At 26.9% G+C, this 21,762-nt stretch overlaps 3 protein-coding genes across 3 annotated transcripts; all 3 read right to left on the minus strand.

Annotated features, from left to right (window-relative positions):
* Positions 1-8,728: 8,728 nt before the first annotated feature.
* LOC149059200 (uncharacterized) lies at positions 8,729-11,068 on the minus strand. Its single transcript, XM_089217501.1, has 6 exons — positions 11,021-11,068; positions 10,165-10,269; positions 9,905-9,982; positions 9,466-9,701; positions 9,214-9,373; positions 8,729-8,853 (listed from the first exon to the last, which is right to left on the minus strand). Exons 2-6 carry the CDS (start codon positions 10,211-10,213, stop codon positions 8,834-8,836), a joined length of 543 nt encoding a protein of 180 aa, XP_089073627.1. The 5' UTR covers positions 10,214-10,269; positions 11,021-11,068; the 3' UTR covers positions 8,729-8,833.
* Positions 11,069-12,171: 1,103 nt separating this feature from the next.
* Positions 12,172-13,903, minus strand: LOC107168739 (zinc finger MYM-type protein 1-like). Its single transcript, XM_089223075.1, has 4 exons — positions 13,883-13,903; positions 13,309-13,744; positions 12,906-13,246; positions 12,172-12,231 (listed from the first exon to the last, which is right to left on the minus strand). Exons 1-4 carry the CDS (start codon positions 13,901-13,903, stop codon positions 12,172-12,174), a joined length of 858 nt encoding a protein of 285 aa, XP_089079201.1.
* Positions 13,904-14,000: 97 nt separating this feature from the next.
* Positions 14,001-15,982, minus strand: LOC149059201 (uncharacterized). Its single transcript, XM_089223085.1, has 5 exons — positions 15,877-15,982; positions 15,059-15,166; positions 14,819-14,983; positions 14,166-14,747; positions 14,001-14,095 (listed from the first exon to the last, which is right to left on the minus strand). Exons 1-5 carry the CDS (start codon positions 15,980-15,982, stop codon positions 14,001-14,003), a joined length of 1,056 nt encoding a protein of 351 aa, XP_089079211.1.
* Positions 15,983-21,762: the final 5,780 nt, after the last annotated feature.

Genomic DNA, 21,762 nt, shown 5'->3' on the forward strand with positions numbered 1-21,762 from the left:
TAATATTATATATTATAACACTCACCAGTTATTATTATTATTTGTATTGTATTTGTATTTTTATTGTATTTATATATAAATATAAACAAAAATATTGATATTCCAATATTATATTATATTGTTATTATTTAATATTTGTATGATACACGAGTCAATAAATTAACATTTTAGTTGAAATTGTTTATTTAATTACAATAATCACACATATTTAAAATTAATTAAAATTTTTTTTTATTATTGTTACGATGTTTAAATTATAATATTACAATACTATTGGGTTAAAATATTTATCAAATATTAAAAATTATTATTAACCGAATATTATGTAATTAATATTATGAAAATATTGATAATATGTTGTTAAGATAACATGAAAATAGCGGCCAAATAATTTTGTAGTAATGTTACCGTAACATACACAAATATTATTATAACATTAATAAAATATTTTACTAAATGTTACTGTTTTGTAAATAACATTTGTATAACATTCTAATAATATTCTTTTGCTGTCTGGGTAGTAGTCACACACTCTGACATTCACACAATGACACAATACATATTATTTACTATTTAGTTTGAAATTGAGATAATATACAGATAATAAACAATTTCAAGCACGGACTAAGATATATCTTAGTCCGTGATTTCAAGGAAGAATTCAACCACCTATCTAGTTATATCTGTATTTAGACAAGACATTTTTTTTAAATATTGTAGTTTGATGAAACTTGCTATTTGGTCTAAACTCTATGTTGTATCTTATATCTGCAAATTCTATACGTTGCGACTTGCGTATTAATTATGGTATAGTTTATTTTATACTCTATAACCTAGGTATATTAAAATAATGTCCAACGGTGAACCCACTGTTGTATTTTGCACCATTGAAATATTATTAATTTTAAATAATATATTTTTGTCGTGATATTCATCAGCATAAATGAAAAATATAATGCTGGTGAGTAGAGACTATTAATAATCATTAATATTTAAAATTATTTTTATTATGTTATTATGCTGTTCCAATCTGGGTTTTACCCGTTTATGATATTCGGCATTGTACTCATTTATAGTATATTTATGGCATTCATTATAATATTATAGTTATTAATAAGTATTATTATGATCAATAACATTATCGTGCTTTATTTTCGTCAACCGTCGGTTTTCGTTTGGTCAGTCGTCACTCGTCACTTAGTCGTCAGTGGTCCAATATTAATATAATGTTTTATATTCTACACGATTTGGGCGATCTGACTATAATATACACGATATAGGTAAGTAATATACAGTATATTATATATTACATCATTACACTTAATTACTTTAACACAATTATTTTATTTATTAACCTCTTTTCAAATGATTACTATAAAATATAAAACAAAGGATAGGTATACCTACTCTTGTGAAGTAATTTTGTTCGTAGTTCTAAGGGCACAGTATATAAACACCAGCGTTTTTCTGTCTCCTTTTATCTAACATGTAGTGTGTCAAAATTACGTTTCCTACTTTTTAATCTAAGTTAAAAATTGCTAACTTGGAAAACCAATATTTAATAAACACATTTATTGTAGTTTTCATAAAAAAATTTAAAAGTATAAGTAAAAATGTGGATTTTGTTTTTCTTATTGCTTCTGTTGTATATGCATGCCTGTGTGTATGTATATAGGTATGTATGTATGTACTACGTATATATTTATATATATATATAACGCTCAAATGTGTTGACTCAGGATAAAATGACTATGTGACCGATTCGGTTCTCACGATGGTCTACGTGACCAAAAAGGCTGGGTCAGCACATACTGAGGCCTCGGACGGACCGTTGCAACGCGCCCCGTCTGTTGGTAGTCAGTCGAGTCTGGTCAAAAGAGTGAGTGACACCCGCGTTACTCGGCAGAGCATCTTATAATTTGTATAGCAGAACCTCGTATAATTTCAATCAGATCCTCTCGTAATATTAGTATTTTAATATTCATTTCTTTAGTGTGTAATTCATTTAAATATCCAGTTCTTTAGTGTTTAAGTCATATCAATATTGATTTATCCAGTGTTAAGTTCATAAATCAGTAATTATAATATAATATATACAGGGTGATTCTTTTATCAAACAACACTCATTATTTGAAAAAGTATCGACTTTTTTCAAATTTTTTTTTTTTCAAAATTGTAGATTTATGCTGTTCTAGAATTGTATATTTTTTTTATATTTTTCACCCTTATATTTATTAGGTAAACCACTGTCAACTTTTGATTTTCAAATGGTAACCTATACTTAAAATTTCATAATTGAATAAAACTATTTTTTTCATTAATTAATACGTTCTAATTTTCATTTTTCGTTAATCCGTTGATGAGATATTGCTCCTCAAAGTTAGGTGGTTTTGGGAGATAGTTATAGTGTGTAAATGTGTTATACCACTTATACCTCGTCAGTAGATACCGCAGCTATCAGGATTTTTATGTCCCAGGGCAAAAGATATCACACTTTTCAAATCAATTCAAGTAGTAGGTACAGTAAGCTTAAGTTGTGCCCCTAAATGTATTTTATAATACCCATTTGACTGGGTGTAATGTAGTTCGCCCCACTGGTCATAATAATACTTATCTAATATAAAGACCAGAAGTTAAAAGTAATAAATTCGATATCATTCGAACCCAAGATATACCTAATAGTGATAAATGATATTAATTGTACCTACTAACTCGCTACATTAACTTATTGTCATGAACTCATGATGTCATATTTTAAGTAATCGGACCATTAGTGTCACTCGTGGTGCCGTGGTGGCATACCTACTCACGTCGTATACCCCCGACGACCCCCCTCCATATCTATGGAGTACGCCGTAACCATAGACATAACATGCCGTGACGGACTACGGATAAGAAGACAGAACAACACGGGTAATACGATATGGTTTATTAGGCTGATTTGCGATTAGGTAAAATCGTGAGTAAAACTAATTTTGATCAGCTGTTATTTGTTTTGTACGCTGTGGACGATTAAAGTCTGGTACCATGGTTACATGATATGGAAGTAAACCTTATACCTGGTTAACGTAAATCACATACCAACAATACGTTGAGTGAATAAACGGTTATAATTTAGGTTAAAATGTTATAAGACAAGTCATAACAACAATATTTGAATCGTGAGTCGGTAATAAGTAATAACTAATAAAGTATTTTATTTGTTAATACTTAACAATTTTAATGGTGAATTTATAATATTATTAGTTCTTGTATATACTTAAATTATAATATTTACCACATATTGTATTTTATTTAGTAATTTAATTAAACATTTAAGTACCTAAATTGGTTAATCTCACGTGAATTGGATACTTTGCAAGTGCATTTGTACAATGTACCTATTGGTAAGTTTTACTAGTTGATAAATGCAAGCAAAAATTAAAATTAATAAAACAATCTATCTCATTAGCTTAAAGAACACTTAAACTTCACATACCTATTCAATCACAAGCGATGAGAAAAGTTGTACAGATGCAGTATGTAGAATAGCGCATGCCAAACAGGCCTACTATAAAAAAATAAATCTTTTACCTCAAATAGATTAAGTTTGGACAACAGAAAATCACTTATAAAAGGCTTTGTGTGGAATGTAGATCTACATATATGGAGCAGATATTGGGACACTACTGAAGACTGAGAAAGTCAAAATAAAAGCTTTTAAAGTATTATTGTTGGAAAACGCTGAAATTCAATAGACAGAAAAGATAAAAAAATTTTGAGGTATTTAGGAGAATCAAAAATCAATACGGAGTACGCTAAGATTGAGAAGAAAAGCATGGATCGGACACGTTATAAGGAGGAAACCTGTAAAAGGAAGGGCTAGAACTCCATTTCTGAAGCAAGTGATTGAAGGTACTAGAATAGGAACATACTGAAAGTTGAAGAGGAATGTAAGTGGAGAGGGACATCAAAAATCATTTAACCGATTTTCGGAATGAAAAAAAAAATGTATTGAAAACTAAAAATTGTGCTAATGTTAAAGCTTTATAATTTGTATGCTAGTTTATAATTTAAATTAGGTGACAACATCAATCATTACAACTTAAAAGATAATAATATACATAGATATAGATATTTATTTTGTGTTTAATATGTAGATTATGTCCTAAATCAAATTAAGAATTTTTAAGTGGCTATGTGATTAATAATTATTTTATTTTTATTTTTTACGGACAAGCCCTTTAACAAAAAGATATAATAATCAAAACATCCAAAAACATTAGTCTACTGTGCTACATTGTATAATGTCATAATGATAAATACTAAATTATTTCTGTCAATGATTGGTGTTGTCACCAAATAATAATTAGTACTAAATTCAAGTTAGAATATTATTAATACCATTTTTAAATTTTACTTTTTAAGTCTGGGGTGATTGAAAAGTTTGTTTTAATTTTTTGAATACATGTTTTATCTTTACTCATATTTTGCATATTAACTGCAAAACGAACATTTAGATTAAACTGTATCATCATTTTGAAATAGGTTTTTCATAGTCCTAGGCTTATTAAAGTAAAATTGTTTAACGGTTCATAATAATATCAGTATAATATGTGAGGAATTTTGTCGTGAACAGGGTTTAGGGCTAAACAGAACCTAAAATCATCAAATCAAACGCTTAAAAAAACATTTAAATAATCAAAATTAAGCAATCTAAAAAATGGTTATTCTCTCCCTAGTTTTTGTTAGTGGTTATCACTTGCATCTTATTAAAGTAGAAAATATACATTAAAAAATTTAAAACGTGGGGTGCTATAATATTTTATATTTTAAAAACATTAAATTGAGGGTATTTCACTATAATAATGATAGTTAAATCTAAAAAAATAAGAGGTGCTAAAGACCCTTTTGCACACTCTAGTTGTGCCAATGGTCTCAAACCCTGTTCGCGACATTGAAAATATGATTTTTTTTACATAAAATATAATTATAAAAATTGATCAGTGCCATATATGTATATTTGGACGTATGTCATTGTTTATTTAAATAGCTACATATTGATTAAATTCATGTGATTGGTCAAAAAGACCTAGTCCTACAACGTATATTACAACTATTGAAGCGATGTATGGTGAATTATTTATATTATACTAATATTTGATTTGAAATTGTAAATGTATTAAATTGAAATTGTAAACATAAAAAAAAATGTTGTTTATACTTAATATTAAATTAGTTCAGAGTATTGTATTTCCAGATTTGTAATAAACATATGTACCATAGTGTTATGTACTTGTCTAACTTCTTTATTCAATGTGCATGTGCTCAAATGATACTTTATATGAGAAGAGGTACAATATTTGATTTGTTAAAAAACAAAATTATCATTAAAAAACTTAAATCCTAATAGGCATTTACATGTTCAAAGTATCCATATGGTAAACAGCATTAAATAGATATATTAAATCTATAATAATAATTAACACATTATTTTGTATTAGTTAAATCTACCAAAGCTATACACAGTTATATGTATATTATATGTATAAAAAAATAAATTAAGTTACCTATTAAGTTAATTTATTGTTAATATTATGCCATTAAGGTCCATTATTAGATATGGTTATTATATAATATATTGTACATTTATTATTAATTGTTATTGCATTCATTTATCATTGAAAATACCATTGGTTATTACTTTTGATAATACCATAGAATACCTAAATAACTAAAATTAATTTTGCCAATAGTGTGTAGGATGGTAGGATGGTAGGATTAATAAGTTTGAAGTCGTATTCAGTGCTTACTGTTTAGATTTTTGTTTTTATTATTAATTTAAAAATCTTAAAATTAATGAACTAAGCAAGTTCGTTGGGGTGTGAATGTTTGGTGTGGGATTATTGATGAGTATTTAATTGGTCCATATTTTTTTGAGGAAAATCTTAATGGCAATAAGTATCTTGGTTTTTTGAAAGATGATATACCCATACTATTGGAAAATATTTCACTTCAACAGCGCTTGAATTTGATTTGGCAGCAAGATGGTGCACCAGCACATAATACCTTGGCTGTACGTGCATACCTCAATAAGATGTATGGAGACGATAACTGGTTTGGAACTCACAGCCCCATTATTCAATGGCCACCTCGTTCCCCTGATTTGAGTGTTCTTGACTTCTTTTTTTGGGGCCATCTAAAAAATGAAGTGTATAAAGAAAAATGCAATAGTGTGGAGGAACTTAAACAAAGAATAAGAGATTGTTGCAACAAAATTGAAAACTCAATATTGAAAAAATCTACTTCCTCTGAAGTATTAAAACATTTTTGTTTAACTGAAGATGGCAAGCAATTTGAACATAAGCTAAAATATAAATAACATGTATTTTTTATTCAAATTGTATACAAATACATACATGTATATTTATGTATGTATGTTACATTTTTTCCATTCTTAACCAAAGTTTGTTAAAATTTATATTTAATATGAATTCTTATACTTACGAACGAATGAATTTTTGGTAGGCACATGTACATCAAGTTAATAAATTGGTCTTGGAATTTTATTGAAAATAACAAAATAAGTAAGTTGATAAATTAAACATATTTAAATATTTAACTAGAGCTCCAGTTAACTAGATCAGCTAGTTCGTTAAAACTACAAAGGCACAGAATATTATTTATTATGATAATATTATTGTGAAAATGTGAAATTTATTAAGTTTACTACTGTAGACTGTAGTACACAAGTAATTAGTACTTGGTAGTATCGGTCGCTGACGCCATAGCACCATGCTATAAATTATACTGACCAGTAACGAGTAACAGACAACGGAAAATAAATTACTGTACACTACAGCAGTGATTTAAAACAGTTAACAGTTGTTACAACTGTAGTACAGGCTGTCTACTAGAGTAACAAAAACGGGATTTTATTTGTGACAAATAAACAGTAAGTTACTATTTATTTTGTAAATACACATATTGGTAACACTGTATTTTCTTTATGATAGACAGTTGTTGTATTAGTTGTAATGATAAACCATGGACAACAGTAACTTTTATGGACTAAACACTAAAATAATTCTGTATTTCCGTATGTTATTCTATGGTGTGTTGGAGCATAGAATAGAGGTGAGATCGTGATCGAAGCTACAAACAGAAGCAGACCAATAATAATAGTAATATTATGATCGTGTGTTATTGTATGTAGGTATTATCGGCGATCAGGTACAAAGATTATCGCCGCTATATCTTGGGTTGAACGATATCGAATTTATTTCTTATAACTTCTGGTCTTTATAATTGATAATAATTATTACGACCACTGACCATTGACGTAATCACCTTCGTGGGGTGAACTTCGTGTCTCCCTGCAAAATGGGCATAATAAAATACATTTAGGGGCTCTAAGTACTTTATGAACTGATTTGAAAAGTGTGATATCTTTTGCACTGGGACATAAAAATCCTGATAGCTGCGGTATCTGCTGACGAGGTATAACACATTTACATATTACGATAACTATCTCCCAAAACCACCTAACTTTGAGGAGCAATATCTCATCAACGGATTAACGAAAAATGAAAATTAGAACGTATTAATTAATGAAAAAAATAGTTTTATTCAATTATGAAATTTTAAGTATAGGTTACCATTTGAAAATCAAAAGTTGACAGTGGTTTACCTAATAAATATAAGGGTGAAAAATATAAAAAAGATATACAATTCTAGAACCGCATAAATCTACAATTTTGAAAAAAAAAAAATTTGAAAAAAGTCAATACTTTTTCAAATAATGAGTGTTGTTTGATAAAAGAATCACCCTGTATACCTATAACCAACACCTGTGTTACTTCATTTGACACTAACAACTAAGATAGACCTCACACGACGGTACACCACACTTCCCAGATAGCAATATCATATTTTAATAACATTGAAAAAATATTGTTGAAAACAGATTATCATTGCAACAATATGTGTTTACTATGATTTTCTGATGTTCAAAATATTCCTACCATGTTGACACAATAACCAAATGGCAGAAAAATCCACCATTGAGACAATATGTTCCAATTCACGTTGTTGCAATGATATATTTAAAATATTTTGAAGATATTTAATTAAAATGTTGCTGAAACATATAGTTAATATTTTTGATATGTGGTGTCACTATGTTTTAAATATTTTCTAAACAACAAATTCGATGAAACAAAATATTGCCCCAATATTATTCCTACATATATTTTATAAATATGTTCCTCCATACATATCCACAACATTTAAATAATCTTTTAATTTATTTACCTATTTATTGTATATAATTATACATTATATTGTATAATCATATATTATCTATATATTTGATTACATACATTTTATTTAGTAATATATTTGAATATGTTTATGAAATAACAAATATTTGTTTATCAGATTATGATAGTACAACCTCAATACAAAAAATTTTATTTAGACACCGCATATTTATAATAATTTATAATATTATATGATAATAATATAGTAAATATAGGTATATATTAATCAAAATTAAAAAGAAAATGCATGGTCGATTTCCATAACAAAAATGTTTTATTATTTATATAATTTTATAAATATTTGTTTCATAATAAAACAAAAAAAACATAATTGTATACTTATAAGTATGAAACTATTAGGACTTTGGGATATTACATAAGTAGAATATATATGTAATAATTAAAATAAAATAGTATAATAAAATTATGTTAGTTATTAGATTTTTCTTCTTTTTTTTAATGCGGTTAGCAGCTTGAGCCATCCACTTTGAAACGGCTGATGAAATGTCTATATCAGGCAATAACTCAAATTTTTAATTTTTTCGTATGGCATCTGTTAACAGAATAATTTTTAATAATATTAATAACATTATTATAAATAATTGTATGAATTCATATTTACAATAAATTCATAGTAAAAAAAAAAAAAAAGTTATAAATTAGATTTTTTTCATTTTTTGGACATTTAGGGTGGGGATTAATGCGAGTAACTGAAATTAACCCTACAAAACTGATCAAACATTCCTTAGAAATAATATGTCAGAGCTTGTATGGTCAATAATTCATTTATTGGAATGGTTTATACTATTTGGTATGCGGTATAAGATAAAACCATATAAAATAATTTCATAAATATATTTAATTATATGCACTATATTAGACAAAATAATAAGTATCTGAAGGCCATGCTTACCAAAAAGTAATTTACAGCAGTTCAGTCCAGAAAATTTGTTTTTCCCTTTGAAACCAACATAGGAATACTTCTGGATAAATGAATCTGAAAACATACGCTGCATGATACGTCGGACTGTTTCAGAAATGGTAAGTCCAACTGACCTTGATAAAATGACAGCCTAATGTAAATGATTAAAAAAATATGTATATAGTACACCTCTATAATAATCATATTATATTAATAAATTAAATTCAGATTTTACAATCATACTTGATTATCCCTAATTTTTTTGTCATTTAATAATGTTTCAATAGCTGTCAGTTCATCATTATTATTGACTGGCCAAATAATTTCATACGAAGTATTTATTTCAGTAGAAACGTTTGATGTTGAATTTTCAATACTTTGAGCTGTAAGACTTTTTAACACTTCAATAGAGTAAGCCATACTTTTTATTTCATATCTCATGTTTGTTAGAGATGTTTTAACAAAATTTTGAAAATCATCTATAAAATATATAAATTACAATATTACAGTGATTAATAACTATTTAGCAGCAATATATTATATATTAAAATTGGTTAAGTACATAAAATAAATGTTTTGTCCATATAATATATAATTGGGCGAAAGTAATGTTTATCAAATTAAAAATAAATATATTATACAAATTATTAAAATATTATATTAATTTATTCACCATAATTACCTGAAATGGGTGTCATAGGTGGTATAGTACTTGAGAAACTTAAAGGATTGCTAGTTATATCATCAGGACATTTCATTTCTAAAAAATATAAATAGCTATTTAATATTGTGTTAACCATATACATATGTATCAGAAAAAATTATTATCATAATAATTTTGAATGCTTTTTAGGCCTAGTTTATGCCATATTAAAATGTATAGTATAAAATAAAATTATTAATCTATTTATTTTTTTTTAATGATAATAATATTATTTATACCAGTAAGTGCAGATGTAGAAGCAATATTATTGTTTGGAGTTACAGGCATTACAACTGAAGAACTTTCTGTATTATCAACTAAATCATCTGTAAGCCATTCAATCACTGGAATATATTTAAACGCAAAAAAATGAATATTTAATATATTAATCAAACCATTAAAATAGGTATATAATAAATGAACATTCAACAAGAACAAGTGCTTGAATTACTGAACTACTTATTTAACTAAAATAATATGTTTTATATTTTTTTTATGGTAACAAAGCCACGCCTATTAATATCAAACTCCTCTTATATAAAACCTTATTAAAACCCATTTGGACATACGGATTTCAGCTATGGGGGAAATGCTGAAAAGTCAAACCTATATAAGATTCAAGCTTTCCAAAATATGACCTTAAGGAAATTATTTAACGCCCCTCAATACATATCAAACAATACCCTACATTTAGATTGTAACTTAAATACTATTCATGACGAAGCTAGAAGTTTTCATAAAAAATTTTATAACTGTCTATCCTCTCATTCAAATCCACTCATTAAAAACTTATCATCCCTCACAATCCCAGGTAGCCTTCCAAGGCGACTTAAACGTAAATGGTACAGAGAATTATTACTTTAAATAATAACATATAAAATATAACTAAATATATAATATAAATACTATCATATAACTAAATCACACATAATATGATTAAACCAAGACAAAAGTGTCATCAGTGGATGGCTCTTTCCTCAAATTTATGTAAATCACCCTATTGATTATTGTTTCCCTTATTATCGCACATATTATACTTATTTTCTTTTAAAAATAAAAAAATAAAAAATATTTTTTTGAAATAATTACACTTACAATCATTCTGATCATGTATATTTGTATCAATGACTTTTTCTGTATCACTGCCATCTATAAATTTAAATATAAATAATAAAAAATGTATACATAATAATACATATAAATACATATTATACTACAAATTATTATTAATTCGTATATTAATTTTTAAATATTATACCAAAATTGTATTTTAATATGGTTATTATTATTACATACATTTTAAAGCATCAATATATTATATACTGGGTTATATACAATATAATATACTTTAATACCTATAATTAATTGAAATAATAACTATTTTATGATTTTTAATTATACTATACTATTACAATCATGATTTTCATGTGGTGAAAATGTTTTGTCTGCACTGCTATCATCTGCATCTAATTTATAAAATAATATGTTTGATTTAATACATATGAAACACATTATTGTAATAATAGAGGATTACCAGAGTTTTCCGAAAATGTAGGAGGGGGTAAAAAATTTTTTTTGGCTGATCCTAAACTTCGTTTGGGTTGTTCATCGGCAGAAGAAAGATCTGACGTTAATTGTGCTCTTCTAGCTTTTTCTTTTGCTTCTTTTAAAGAGTCTAAGATATAGAATAGTATAATAATAATAATAGTAATAGAATAATAAAATTGCAGTATTTTGTTTAATGCAATACAAAATATATTGTGAATAAATATATTATTGTTACAATAATATGTTATAAAATTCTATATTATAATATATATTATATCACACCTATTGCTTTTTCAGTATTTAATTTTCTCGCACTGTAGAAATCAAATTCTAAAGCATTAGTTGCGGTACGCCTTTCAATATATTTATTTTTATTTTTTATATATTTTTTTGGCCATCCACATTGACCATTTTTGTACCAATGGCTAGGTACTGCGGCCACCAGTGGCGCAACTAGGATCTTTGGGCCCCGATGACAAAGTAAATTGTGGGCCCCATAATTACTTAAATACAATAAAACCTCATTAAACCAAACAGCCATTTATAATACATCAATTACACCAGTTTATTCTAGAAAAGTGTTATTAGTGTGCCTTAATACTACAAGTATGTGTATTTAATGATTATAATACAAGTATGTACAATTTTTTAGGTTTAATATTATTAGATTCATAAATTAAACTAAATTTTTTTTAAGTTTATAATTTACGATTTTTGGTTAATTTTGTTTCATTCAGACTTTCATTAATTTGAACAACCTAAAACCCCAATTAATCCGGATTAATCAGGTTATACTGTATTTGTAGTACATTTTTTTTTTTTTTTAATGCTGATACAATTTTTATTTATTATCAGCATCATTCTGCAAAATAATGTGTATAAGATGTATGGTTATATTTTAATAATAATTAATAATACAAAAGCTTGTACAAAAATTATTGAGTAAGAATTGTATTTTACAATTTTAACTAAGAAAATTAACTTTTCTTGCTTTGGTTTCAGCAAATTGATTTATGATTTTGTCCATATCTAGGATATTAGCTTGTTCTTTTTCGATGTTTAACAAAGCAATATTTGACAAACGATTTTGTCCCATAGAATTTCTTAAATAATTCTTGATTAATTTAAGCTTCGAAAATGTACGTTCCGCTGATGCAACCGTGACTGGTAACGTGAGATAAATAATACAAGCACTTAATACTTCACTATATGTGGTACAAAAATCATTTTCAATAATGAATATGGCTAATTGTTTAATATTTTTAGTTATTTTCAAATTAATTAAATTTTTTATGCATAAAAGTTGTCTGGTGAAATCTGAGCCAATATCAACGTTATAAAAATGGATGAAATCATAGGAAGCTTTAATAATATCATCTTCTGTACTATTAACTAATGAAAAAGGATTCAAGAAATCAAAACATTCAACTACCTTTTGTAAACCCTGGTATCGATTATCTAATTGAAAAATTACTGTATCAATGACTGGAAGAAAAACCTTGATTCTTAAATTATCTTGTGTAATATCTAATCGACGGTTGCCATCTACTTCATCAAAATATCTTCTTCCAAACTTTAATCTTTGTACACAAAATTCCAAAGGAATCCCCCATTTTGTGCACATATCTTTAGCTGTTTCCAATAAGGTATGATAATTATTTCTCAATTCTTTAATTATACATGTAGCTTGTTTCAAGTTTTCACATGCATTATGTAAATTAGTATCTTTTTTTTGAAGAGACTTTGACACTCCGTGTAAGGGTTTTAAGATTTCTTCCCATAAACAAAGAAGGAAAACAAATTCTACTGATTCTAATTTTTTTTCAAAGATAAACTCATATTTTTTTCATCAATTTTAGAGCTTGTTAATGATATATTTGTTAAAGCTTTGAGTACATCATTAAATCTGACTTTTAATGAATAAATTGATTCATGTCGTGCTTCCCATTTTGTTACACATAACTTTTTTAGAACTTTAGCTTTTATTTGTTTGGTATCATTTTCACCAAAAGCTAAAATTGACCATCGTGGAGCACTTGAACTAAAAAAATTAAATATGCTTTGCACTGTTTCAAAAAAAGATGCAACTTTTCTTGAACTTTTCGCAGCATCCGAAATAACCAAGTTTAAATTGTGTGCACAACAATGTACATATTGTGCTAAGGGAACTTGATCTTTGATTCGTTTTTGAACACCTGAATAGAGTCCACTCATTACTGATGCACCGTCATACCCTTGACCTCTGCATTTGCTTATATCAATATTAAGTTCCTTAAGAATAAAATATATTAGATCTTCATAATCTTTAACACCATGTTTATCAATGGAATAAAACCCTAAAAATGACTCTTCAATACTTAAACTTCGTTAATCAAAGTTGAGTATTGTATAACGTAAAATTATACTGACTTGATCTTGTGTGGAGTCCATTATAATAGAAAAGTATTGAGAATTTTGAACTTTTTGGCAAATCAGATTTCTTATATTAGTAGCAAGTATACTAATTAATTCATTCTGTACTTTCCAACTAAGATATTTGATTTTTTTTTTTTTCATCATTCAATAACTCATTCATGACAGGATCAAATTCAGCTAAAAGTTTCACTGAACGCATAAAATTACCTAGAACACATACAATTATAAATATTATTTATACATATCAATATTAATGGATTTAATGATTTTATTATACCTTCACTTATATATTCTTGTTCTTTAAATTTGCCTTTATGTTCATGTCCTCTTAATGCTGTATTGCCAGACGTTAAAAAGAGAATAATTTTTATGATTCTTTGAAGAACATTCCTCCAATAAGCTGCCTCATTTGAATATTGTTGCTCAGTTGATTTATCAATAGTCTCATTTTTATCCCAAATACAACGTACTTTAATAGCATCAATTTGTTGTATTGATTTTTCATGTAAATCTATCTTTGCTGAGAGACTATGCCAGTTATTAACTCCAGTAATCCAGGATGGATTAAAATACGAATAATCACGATTCGCAAATAGCCAACATGTCTCACAATACACCACATCTAAACCTACTGAATAACACAGCCATTTCCTTGGGACACTTAAGCCAGATTTTAATTTCATAAAATAATAATGTTTAGAAAAACGATATGATTTGCCATTTTCATGTTCAGTATAAGGAAATTGAATGTTTGGTCGGCAAGAACCATATTTTAAAATAAGTCTTTTTAAATTACTGTCTTTAATATTCTCATCAAAATGGTATCGATCAGTTGGGTAATCATTGTTTAAATTAAATTCTAAAAAACAAAAATTTTGAATTTTAATTTAAATTAAAAATACTAGATTGCTTTTTAATAAAAAATAATACCTGGACAAGCTGAATCATCTGAATTACACAAAGGAGCAATAGTATTTTCAGTTTGTATAATTTCACCAATATTTTCTTGGGCATTACTTTTCAACGTAATTACCTTATTCACAGAAGTTGCAGTAGATTTAAAATGAATTGTACTGTTGTCAATAACTTTTTCAGCTAGAGTAGAATTTATTTTGCTTATAAAAATGTTTAAAATAATAATAAGAAAAACTAGATTTATTTTGAATATACCTGTACAAATTGATTCATCTGAATAACACAAAGGAGCAATAGTATTTTCAGTTTGTATAATTTCACCAATATTTTCTTGGCTATCATTCAACACACTTGTAGAATTTACTGTAGGTTTAGAAATATTTAATTAATTGTAATTGATAAGTAGGTAAGAAATTTAATTTTTTTCAATTTTTAACATGAAAAAAAAATGTATGCTATATTTAAATATTTTATACTTGTATAATGCATAATAATATGATCATTATTATATGATCAAAGACAAAAATATCAATACCTCATTAGTTAATAATATTATCAAAAGAAAATAATATTAATAATATATTATTGTATTAAATGAAAATTTGTTTATTTAAGTATATTTGTTTTGAATCATATTATTTTGATGTTAATTAAATCATTTATTTTATTTGAGAATTGACTGAATATCAAAATAAAATTATGAAGAAAAACCTTAGTAGTTAGAAGGTAACATTATTTTTTTTAATTCTACTCTTATTTATTGTTAAATGTTAAGATAATAATACAATTACATTATATTATAGGTTAAGTGATTCGTTTTTCGTTTAATATTATTTATACATAACTAAATAAGTAAAAATTATTAAATGTTCACTGTATTCTATTAATTATAAGATTTTTTATCAAGTAAATCAGTAATTCATGTTTTTTTATTCAATACCTAATCACCCTAACAGATATTAATTATATAAAAAAGAATAAAGAACAATAAGAATATTAATATTATTTACAAGTATTTGACTTTAGAGTTTATTTTAAACATAACTATAAATTACTTTATACTTTATACGTACCATTTTTACTGGGTAGAAATCTATCGAAAGAACCTCGTAATTTCTTCAATTTAGCATCTTTTTGAGCTCTTTCTTTTCTTTTTTGAGAACCACTTTTTGGTGGCATGATATAATAATAATATAATATTATATAATATTATAATATAATAATATTATATAATATTTAATTAAATAAATTCAAAAATTTTAAACAATTCCACGACGTACCGCGTACAGCAGATATTATTCATTGACTAATAAGTAATAATATAATATCGCCCATCGGTACTTACGTTTATAACAGACAACAGACAAATCAATGTATGTCTTATCATACTAATTCATTTTACATGGAAATTCCATGATGGAATTTAAAAATAACTTCATATGGTGAACATGGGAAATAAATATTGACCCCCACCGGCCCCACCCATCACAAGCCTGTGTGATACGATCGTTTATCGGGCTGTTATTCTTAAAATGTTACAGTATTCATACATAACTATATTATAAACAAAATATGAAGTTGGAAATGGCTGTAGTAGTATAATAATATAATAAACTAAAAACTTGAGGACTGCACTTACCACACTATGATATATATACGTATTAATTATTGATTATTATTTCATTGGTGGTAACTATCAAAATGATTTTCCGTGTTCAACAATTTAATGATCTCAGATTCGATTTAATTCTTTCATATTTAAAATATCCTTCCGGTTTACGTATTACGCCTATGATGGGGCCCTCTTTGAGTTTTGGGGCCCCGATGCTAGGCATCGCCATCTGCCCCGGTTATTGCGCCACTGGCGGCCACACTATTATCAAAATTAAACAATACAATTGACCACATTTTTTCTGAAATAAAAAAATGTATAAAATTAATACATTATGTACCGTACAGGTAATTAATCAATTAAAATAATTTGCTTATTTTAAGCTTAATATAAATATTTATTATTATTAGTACTTATATAATACTACTGTACCTATATTATACTATATTATATATGTATATATATACATAATTTACATTTACAATTTGTAGCTTCTTTTATACATTTTTAAACAGAATGAATTATAGGTATTGCAATATTTCTGTTTTTAAATATTAAAACCATTAACTTATGCATTATTTCATCTATTTTCCAGCTTTGTAATTGATCAGACATATCTTCAAAAACATATATACCCAACTTGGTAGATTTTATTGGACTATCATATAGTGGTTTTTAAAAAAAAAATGTATATCCAATTATTAGAAGTTCCTGAGTCGTACATGAATGAGCAATATTTACAACTTTAACAATTTGATTTTGTTTTGTGAAAATAAAACTGTCAGCTAATTTGTTAATATTTATAGTTATGTTTCTTAATTTTAATGACGCAAATTGAGGATTACAAGTTATATTTTCTAACATTGGTCCTTGATTGTGAGTTTTTGTGTAAAATGATTCAGGTGTTTTAGTAGCAGTAAATTCATAATTGGAAAATTCTTCATTATATCGACGCACAACTTGCTCTAATGGTTTATCATGTTTACGTAATGCAGATTTTAAAAACTTCAAGTAATTTTCGAACGGGAAGCAACTACAAGAATCAAGTGGTCCAAAATGTTCATAATCATCCACAATGTGCAACAACCCATGGATGTTGTGGGAAATAAAATGTGAACCATAAATATCTCCAAAATGTTTCACAAAATAATGTAATAAACGATTAGCAAATTCTACTTTTTTTGTATGATTAGCACTTAATAAAATTGTCATCGCAATATTTAGAGACATAAAATTATTATAACATTCTTCAGATAAAATATTTTTTAGAACTATTGGACCCGTGTATAACAAAAACTGACGCAACTCTGTGGCCTTCCAACGACAAATTTCTTCAATAGGTCTAGGTTTCCTGGCAAATTCTATAGGTATGTAAGGCTTGAAACTTAACAATGTTTTGGTAATCTCTAAACATTCTTTACTATGCAATCGTACAGTTAAAGGTCCTTTAGACATCCATAAATGAACCAGCTTACGCATGACACCTAATAGAACCAAATGCATATAGTCTAATGGAAAAGACCTTACTATGTCGAAATTAGGTAATTTAATTAGATCTGATGTTACATCTTCACGAACATGATGGCTCTTCTGAACCATATTCACATATCCATCATGATCTCTGATTTTAAAACCATTTTCATGATAAGGAAAACATATGCGATTATGTGAATACTCGCCTTCGTGGAAACATCTTGTACAAGATGAAAAACCTGTATGTGATTTAACTTTTAATATAAAAGATTTGGCTGGACTATCACAACAGAATGCCATTATTGAAACTTTAAATGAAATGCTATCTAATTCAATCCCATGCAATGTTAAACATTCAGCTTCTTCAATAAAATATTTTAAATAAGCATTACTGTCATCAGGTTTTTTATATCCATGGAATATTCCAATAGGAAAAACATTATTAGAATGAGGATATATGTAAGCTAATATTGGCCAAAATTGACTACCGCTGCTTTTTGATAAAGGTAAACCATCAACACCAATTATAACTTTAACCTCATCATTATGTTTGAATTTTAACAAATGTCTTTTAATTCCTTCACTTAAACCAAAATGGTAATATTTTCCTGGATGAATATTTATAATATTTGTAGTTTTTGAGGAACCTGAATTTAATAATGTTCTGCTGTCTAAAGGCAATGCTTGAAACAATGATGGGTCATCTTCATTATTTAAAATGTATAACAGTTTGTTTAGAGTTGAATGTGGAACATTACATTCTAAAGCCCAATTTTTAAGCTTTATGTTTAATGGTATTTTATAATCTTCATTACAAGTTTGTGTATCCGTAAAAACTTCAGAAATGTTTTCAAAATTCTTATTAGGTTCTACAAATTTGTTTATGTTTTCAAATAATAAATTGTCAGACAAAATATTATTGTTAACTGGTGCATGAGATTGTAGGCTTTTATCACTACAGATCGATGAACTCAATGGATCTGGTAAATTAATTATTTCTAAAGGTTGATTAATTACTTTATGACCATTATTAGTAAGGGATATATCAGATTCATAACTGCAGTTTAATAACATCAGATCATTTTGAATTTTTCTTCTTTTTGTTCTATAACTTTTGATCATTTTGTAGGAACCTATATAAATATTAAAATAAAATTACCTGTTTAAATAAAATTTAAAAAAATAAATCAAATCAATAATGCGTGTATCATGATGTTGAAGTGGTATGGCATTGTGTTATATAATATAAATATGCATAACTGATACCATCATAAAGTCTCCTACAGTTACATATTTTAGCTGCATATTGCATATATACCGTGTACCTAGTATACTTATATATAGTTAGATAGTATGTACAATAACTTTTCAGTATTATGTTAATACATTATATTAAGATGACCAGCATGTGTTGTCTCCTCTTACAAATGTACATGTTTCAAAAACTGTTTTGTGGGTTCAACTTTACTCCATATGTATTTGATAGCAGTATAGCACTATAATACCAATAATTTTAAATAATTAATTTTATAAAAAAAAAAAACAAAATTACATATCTAATTTTCTTAAACTGATAAATTGTATTTATGTTACCTACATCTATCCAATTAATAAAAACGGTACGACACAGATAATGTTTTTGCCAATGTGATGAGAAATTTTGGTAATTCTACAATAAATAGGTACAGATGGAATAAGTTGTCCCACACATAATAGATTTTGTTATATTGTATGTTTGTTAAACAGAGACAACACATGCAGGTGTGGTGTCCTGTTAAAGCTTCACCAACAAATTCAAAATATTATAAAACTGTTTACATCTTAAGTATAACTTCTTCAAATTTTGCTTATGTATGTATTGCCAATATAGACTACATTTTAATTTTGTAACATTTCAGTTCAAACATTTTATTAGGTATTTTATTATTTATAATATTAAGTAATAAGTATTGTATGTACTTAAAAGGACATTATACAGGCATTTGTTTTCTCTGTTTTGCAAGTGTGTAACACAACAAATTGTACGCTCAACGGATCATGCTTAGCTCAGTCAGTTTAAAAATTAGAGTGAATTGACTTCTTATAAAATTTAAATGTAATATTATCATCAACGGCATCTTAAAGGTTTTTTTAAAACATATTTTCATCCTAAAATGAGTTGTATTTTACATTTGCTATGTTACACACTTGTAAGACGGAGACAACAAAATAAATGCCCGTATAACGTTTATTAACGTCCTCTTACAACAAGTACTTAAGTAATAGCATATAATATATAGGTAGATAGGTAGGTACTTACTGCGTAGATATACTTATTATTGCAATAAGTAATATACTAATATCCGTAACTCGTGCAGACTACTTCTTACTTCTCGAGTGAATTCAATTATATACCTATTACCTACCTAGGTATTATATTGGAAATTGGAATAATACAAAGCTTCTTCAGTAGCTTGAAGTAGATTTTTGGCTGCTGCAATGGATATTTGAAATTCGAATAATATAAACGGTTGTCGCCTGTCGGTTACACTTACACGTTACACAAACACACCACGACCACGAGAGGCACGAGAAGACGAGCACGGAGCAATAGTGCAAGACGTACATAGGTATTTTGTACAAAATATGTCAAATATTAAACAAAAACTAAAACTTATACAGTGACGGCGGTCGTCATTCGTCGGACTCTATCAATAACGTGATCATTGTTCAGCACATCCAATGGGCAACGGCAATGACAATATTGACAATGAGCAAAATATGTCGGTACTCGGTATTGCTGCGTCTACCCGCAACGACGCGACGCAACTATTATATAATTATATGGATGCCGGGGTTTTCCATATCTGATATTAAATGATAATATTATTATTATATTATTATACCTATATGTCATATGGCTATATTGAATATTGATAGACGCGCGTCACATTTTCATAATAATATAATAATCTTAAAATAATGAAAATACTGTAAAGAATGCGGTTTATTATTGGAAATATGTGAAACATAAAATGCTCTTCTAAATACTTATTAATAAATATAAAACAAATTATATGCAAATGCCTTTGGTAGTTATAAATTATAATATTTATAACTAATATAATATAACATTACTTTCGTTACGTTACTACCCAACACTGTCAGTGGCATATTTAGGCCGGGGTCCTTAATGTCTAAGTAGGGGAGGGGGAGGGGGCTACAGGACCTGATAAACTTATACAAGTAATATATAAGGAAAATATTATAATACCTACCTATAAATATACCTATACGGCAATTTAATATATATTATAGATTTTAATATTTTATTTTTTTATACCTATGTGTATCTAGCTATATGTATACTGGGAAGTGGCAGGGGAGGGTTGATCAATTTTTACACAGCGGTGATTTACTTAGGCTCTTCCGTAAGTTTAATATATAGAAAAAAATAATGAAATATCAATGCCTTTTCTTTTTATATTTTAAAAATACAATTTAATACTTTTTTAGCAACTTTCATTGACCATTAAAATAATTTTTAAATTTTTTCAACATTTCGGGAGTGGCTGCAGCACCCTCAGCCCTCCCCCTTGTTACACCACAGCAGTATACCCATAAGATAAGTTAAACACATAAATACATTTAATACCAATAATATATAATATAAAAGAACACGCATTTAATATATTTATTAATTATTATTTTATGGTTACATTGTCAAAATGTGTTCTCACGGCATTCCTTAATTATTTTCAGGTACTTTAAATAAACACATTGTAAAAATATCTATCAGAACACACGTTACCAATAACTCTAGATCTATATTGTCATAATATTTTCACTTGATGTTGCATAAAATATTTTCTTTTCCATTAAATAAAAATATTGT

The sequence above is a fragment of the Diuraphis noxia genome, unplaced genomic scaffold (assembly GCF_037042655.1).
Source record: "Diuraphis noxia isolate RWA-SAM2 unplaced genomic scaffold, SU_Dnox_SAM2 contig0001, whole genome shotgun sequence".
Lineage (NCBI taxonomy): Eukaryota > Metazoa > Arthropoda > Insecta > Hemiptera > Aphididae > Diuraphis > Diuraphis noxia.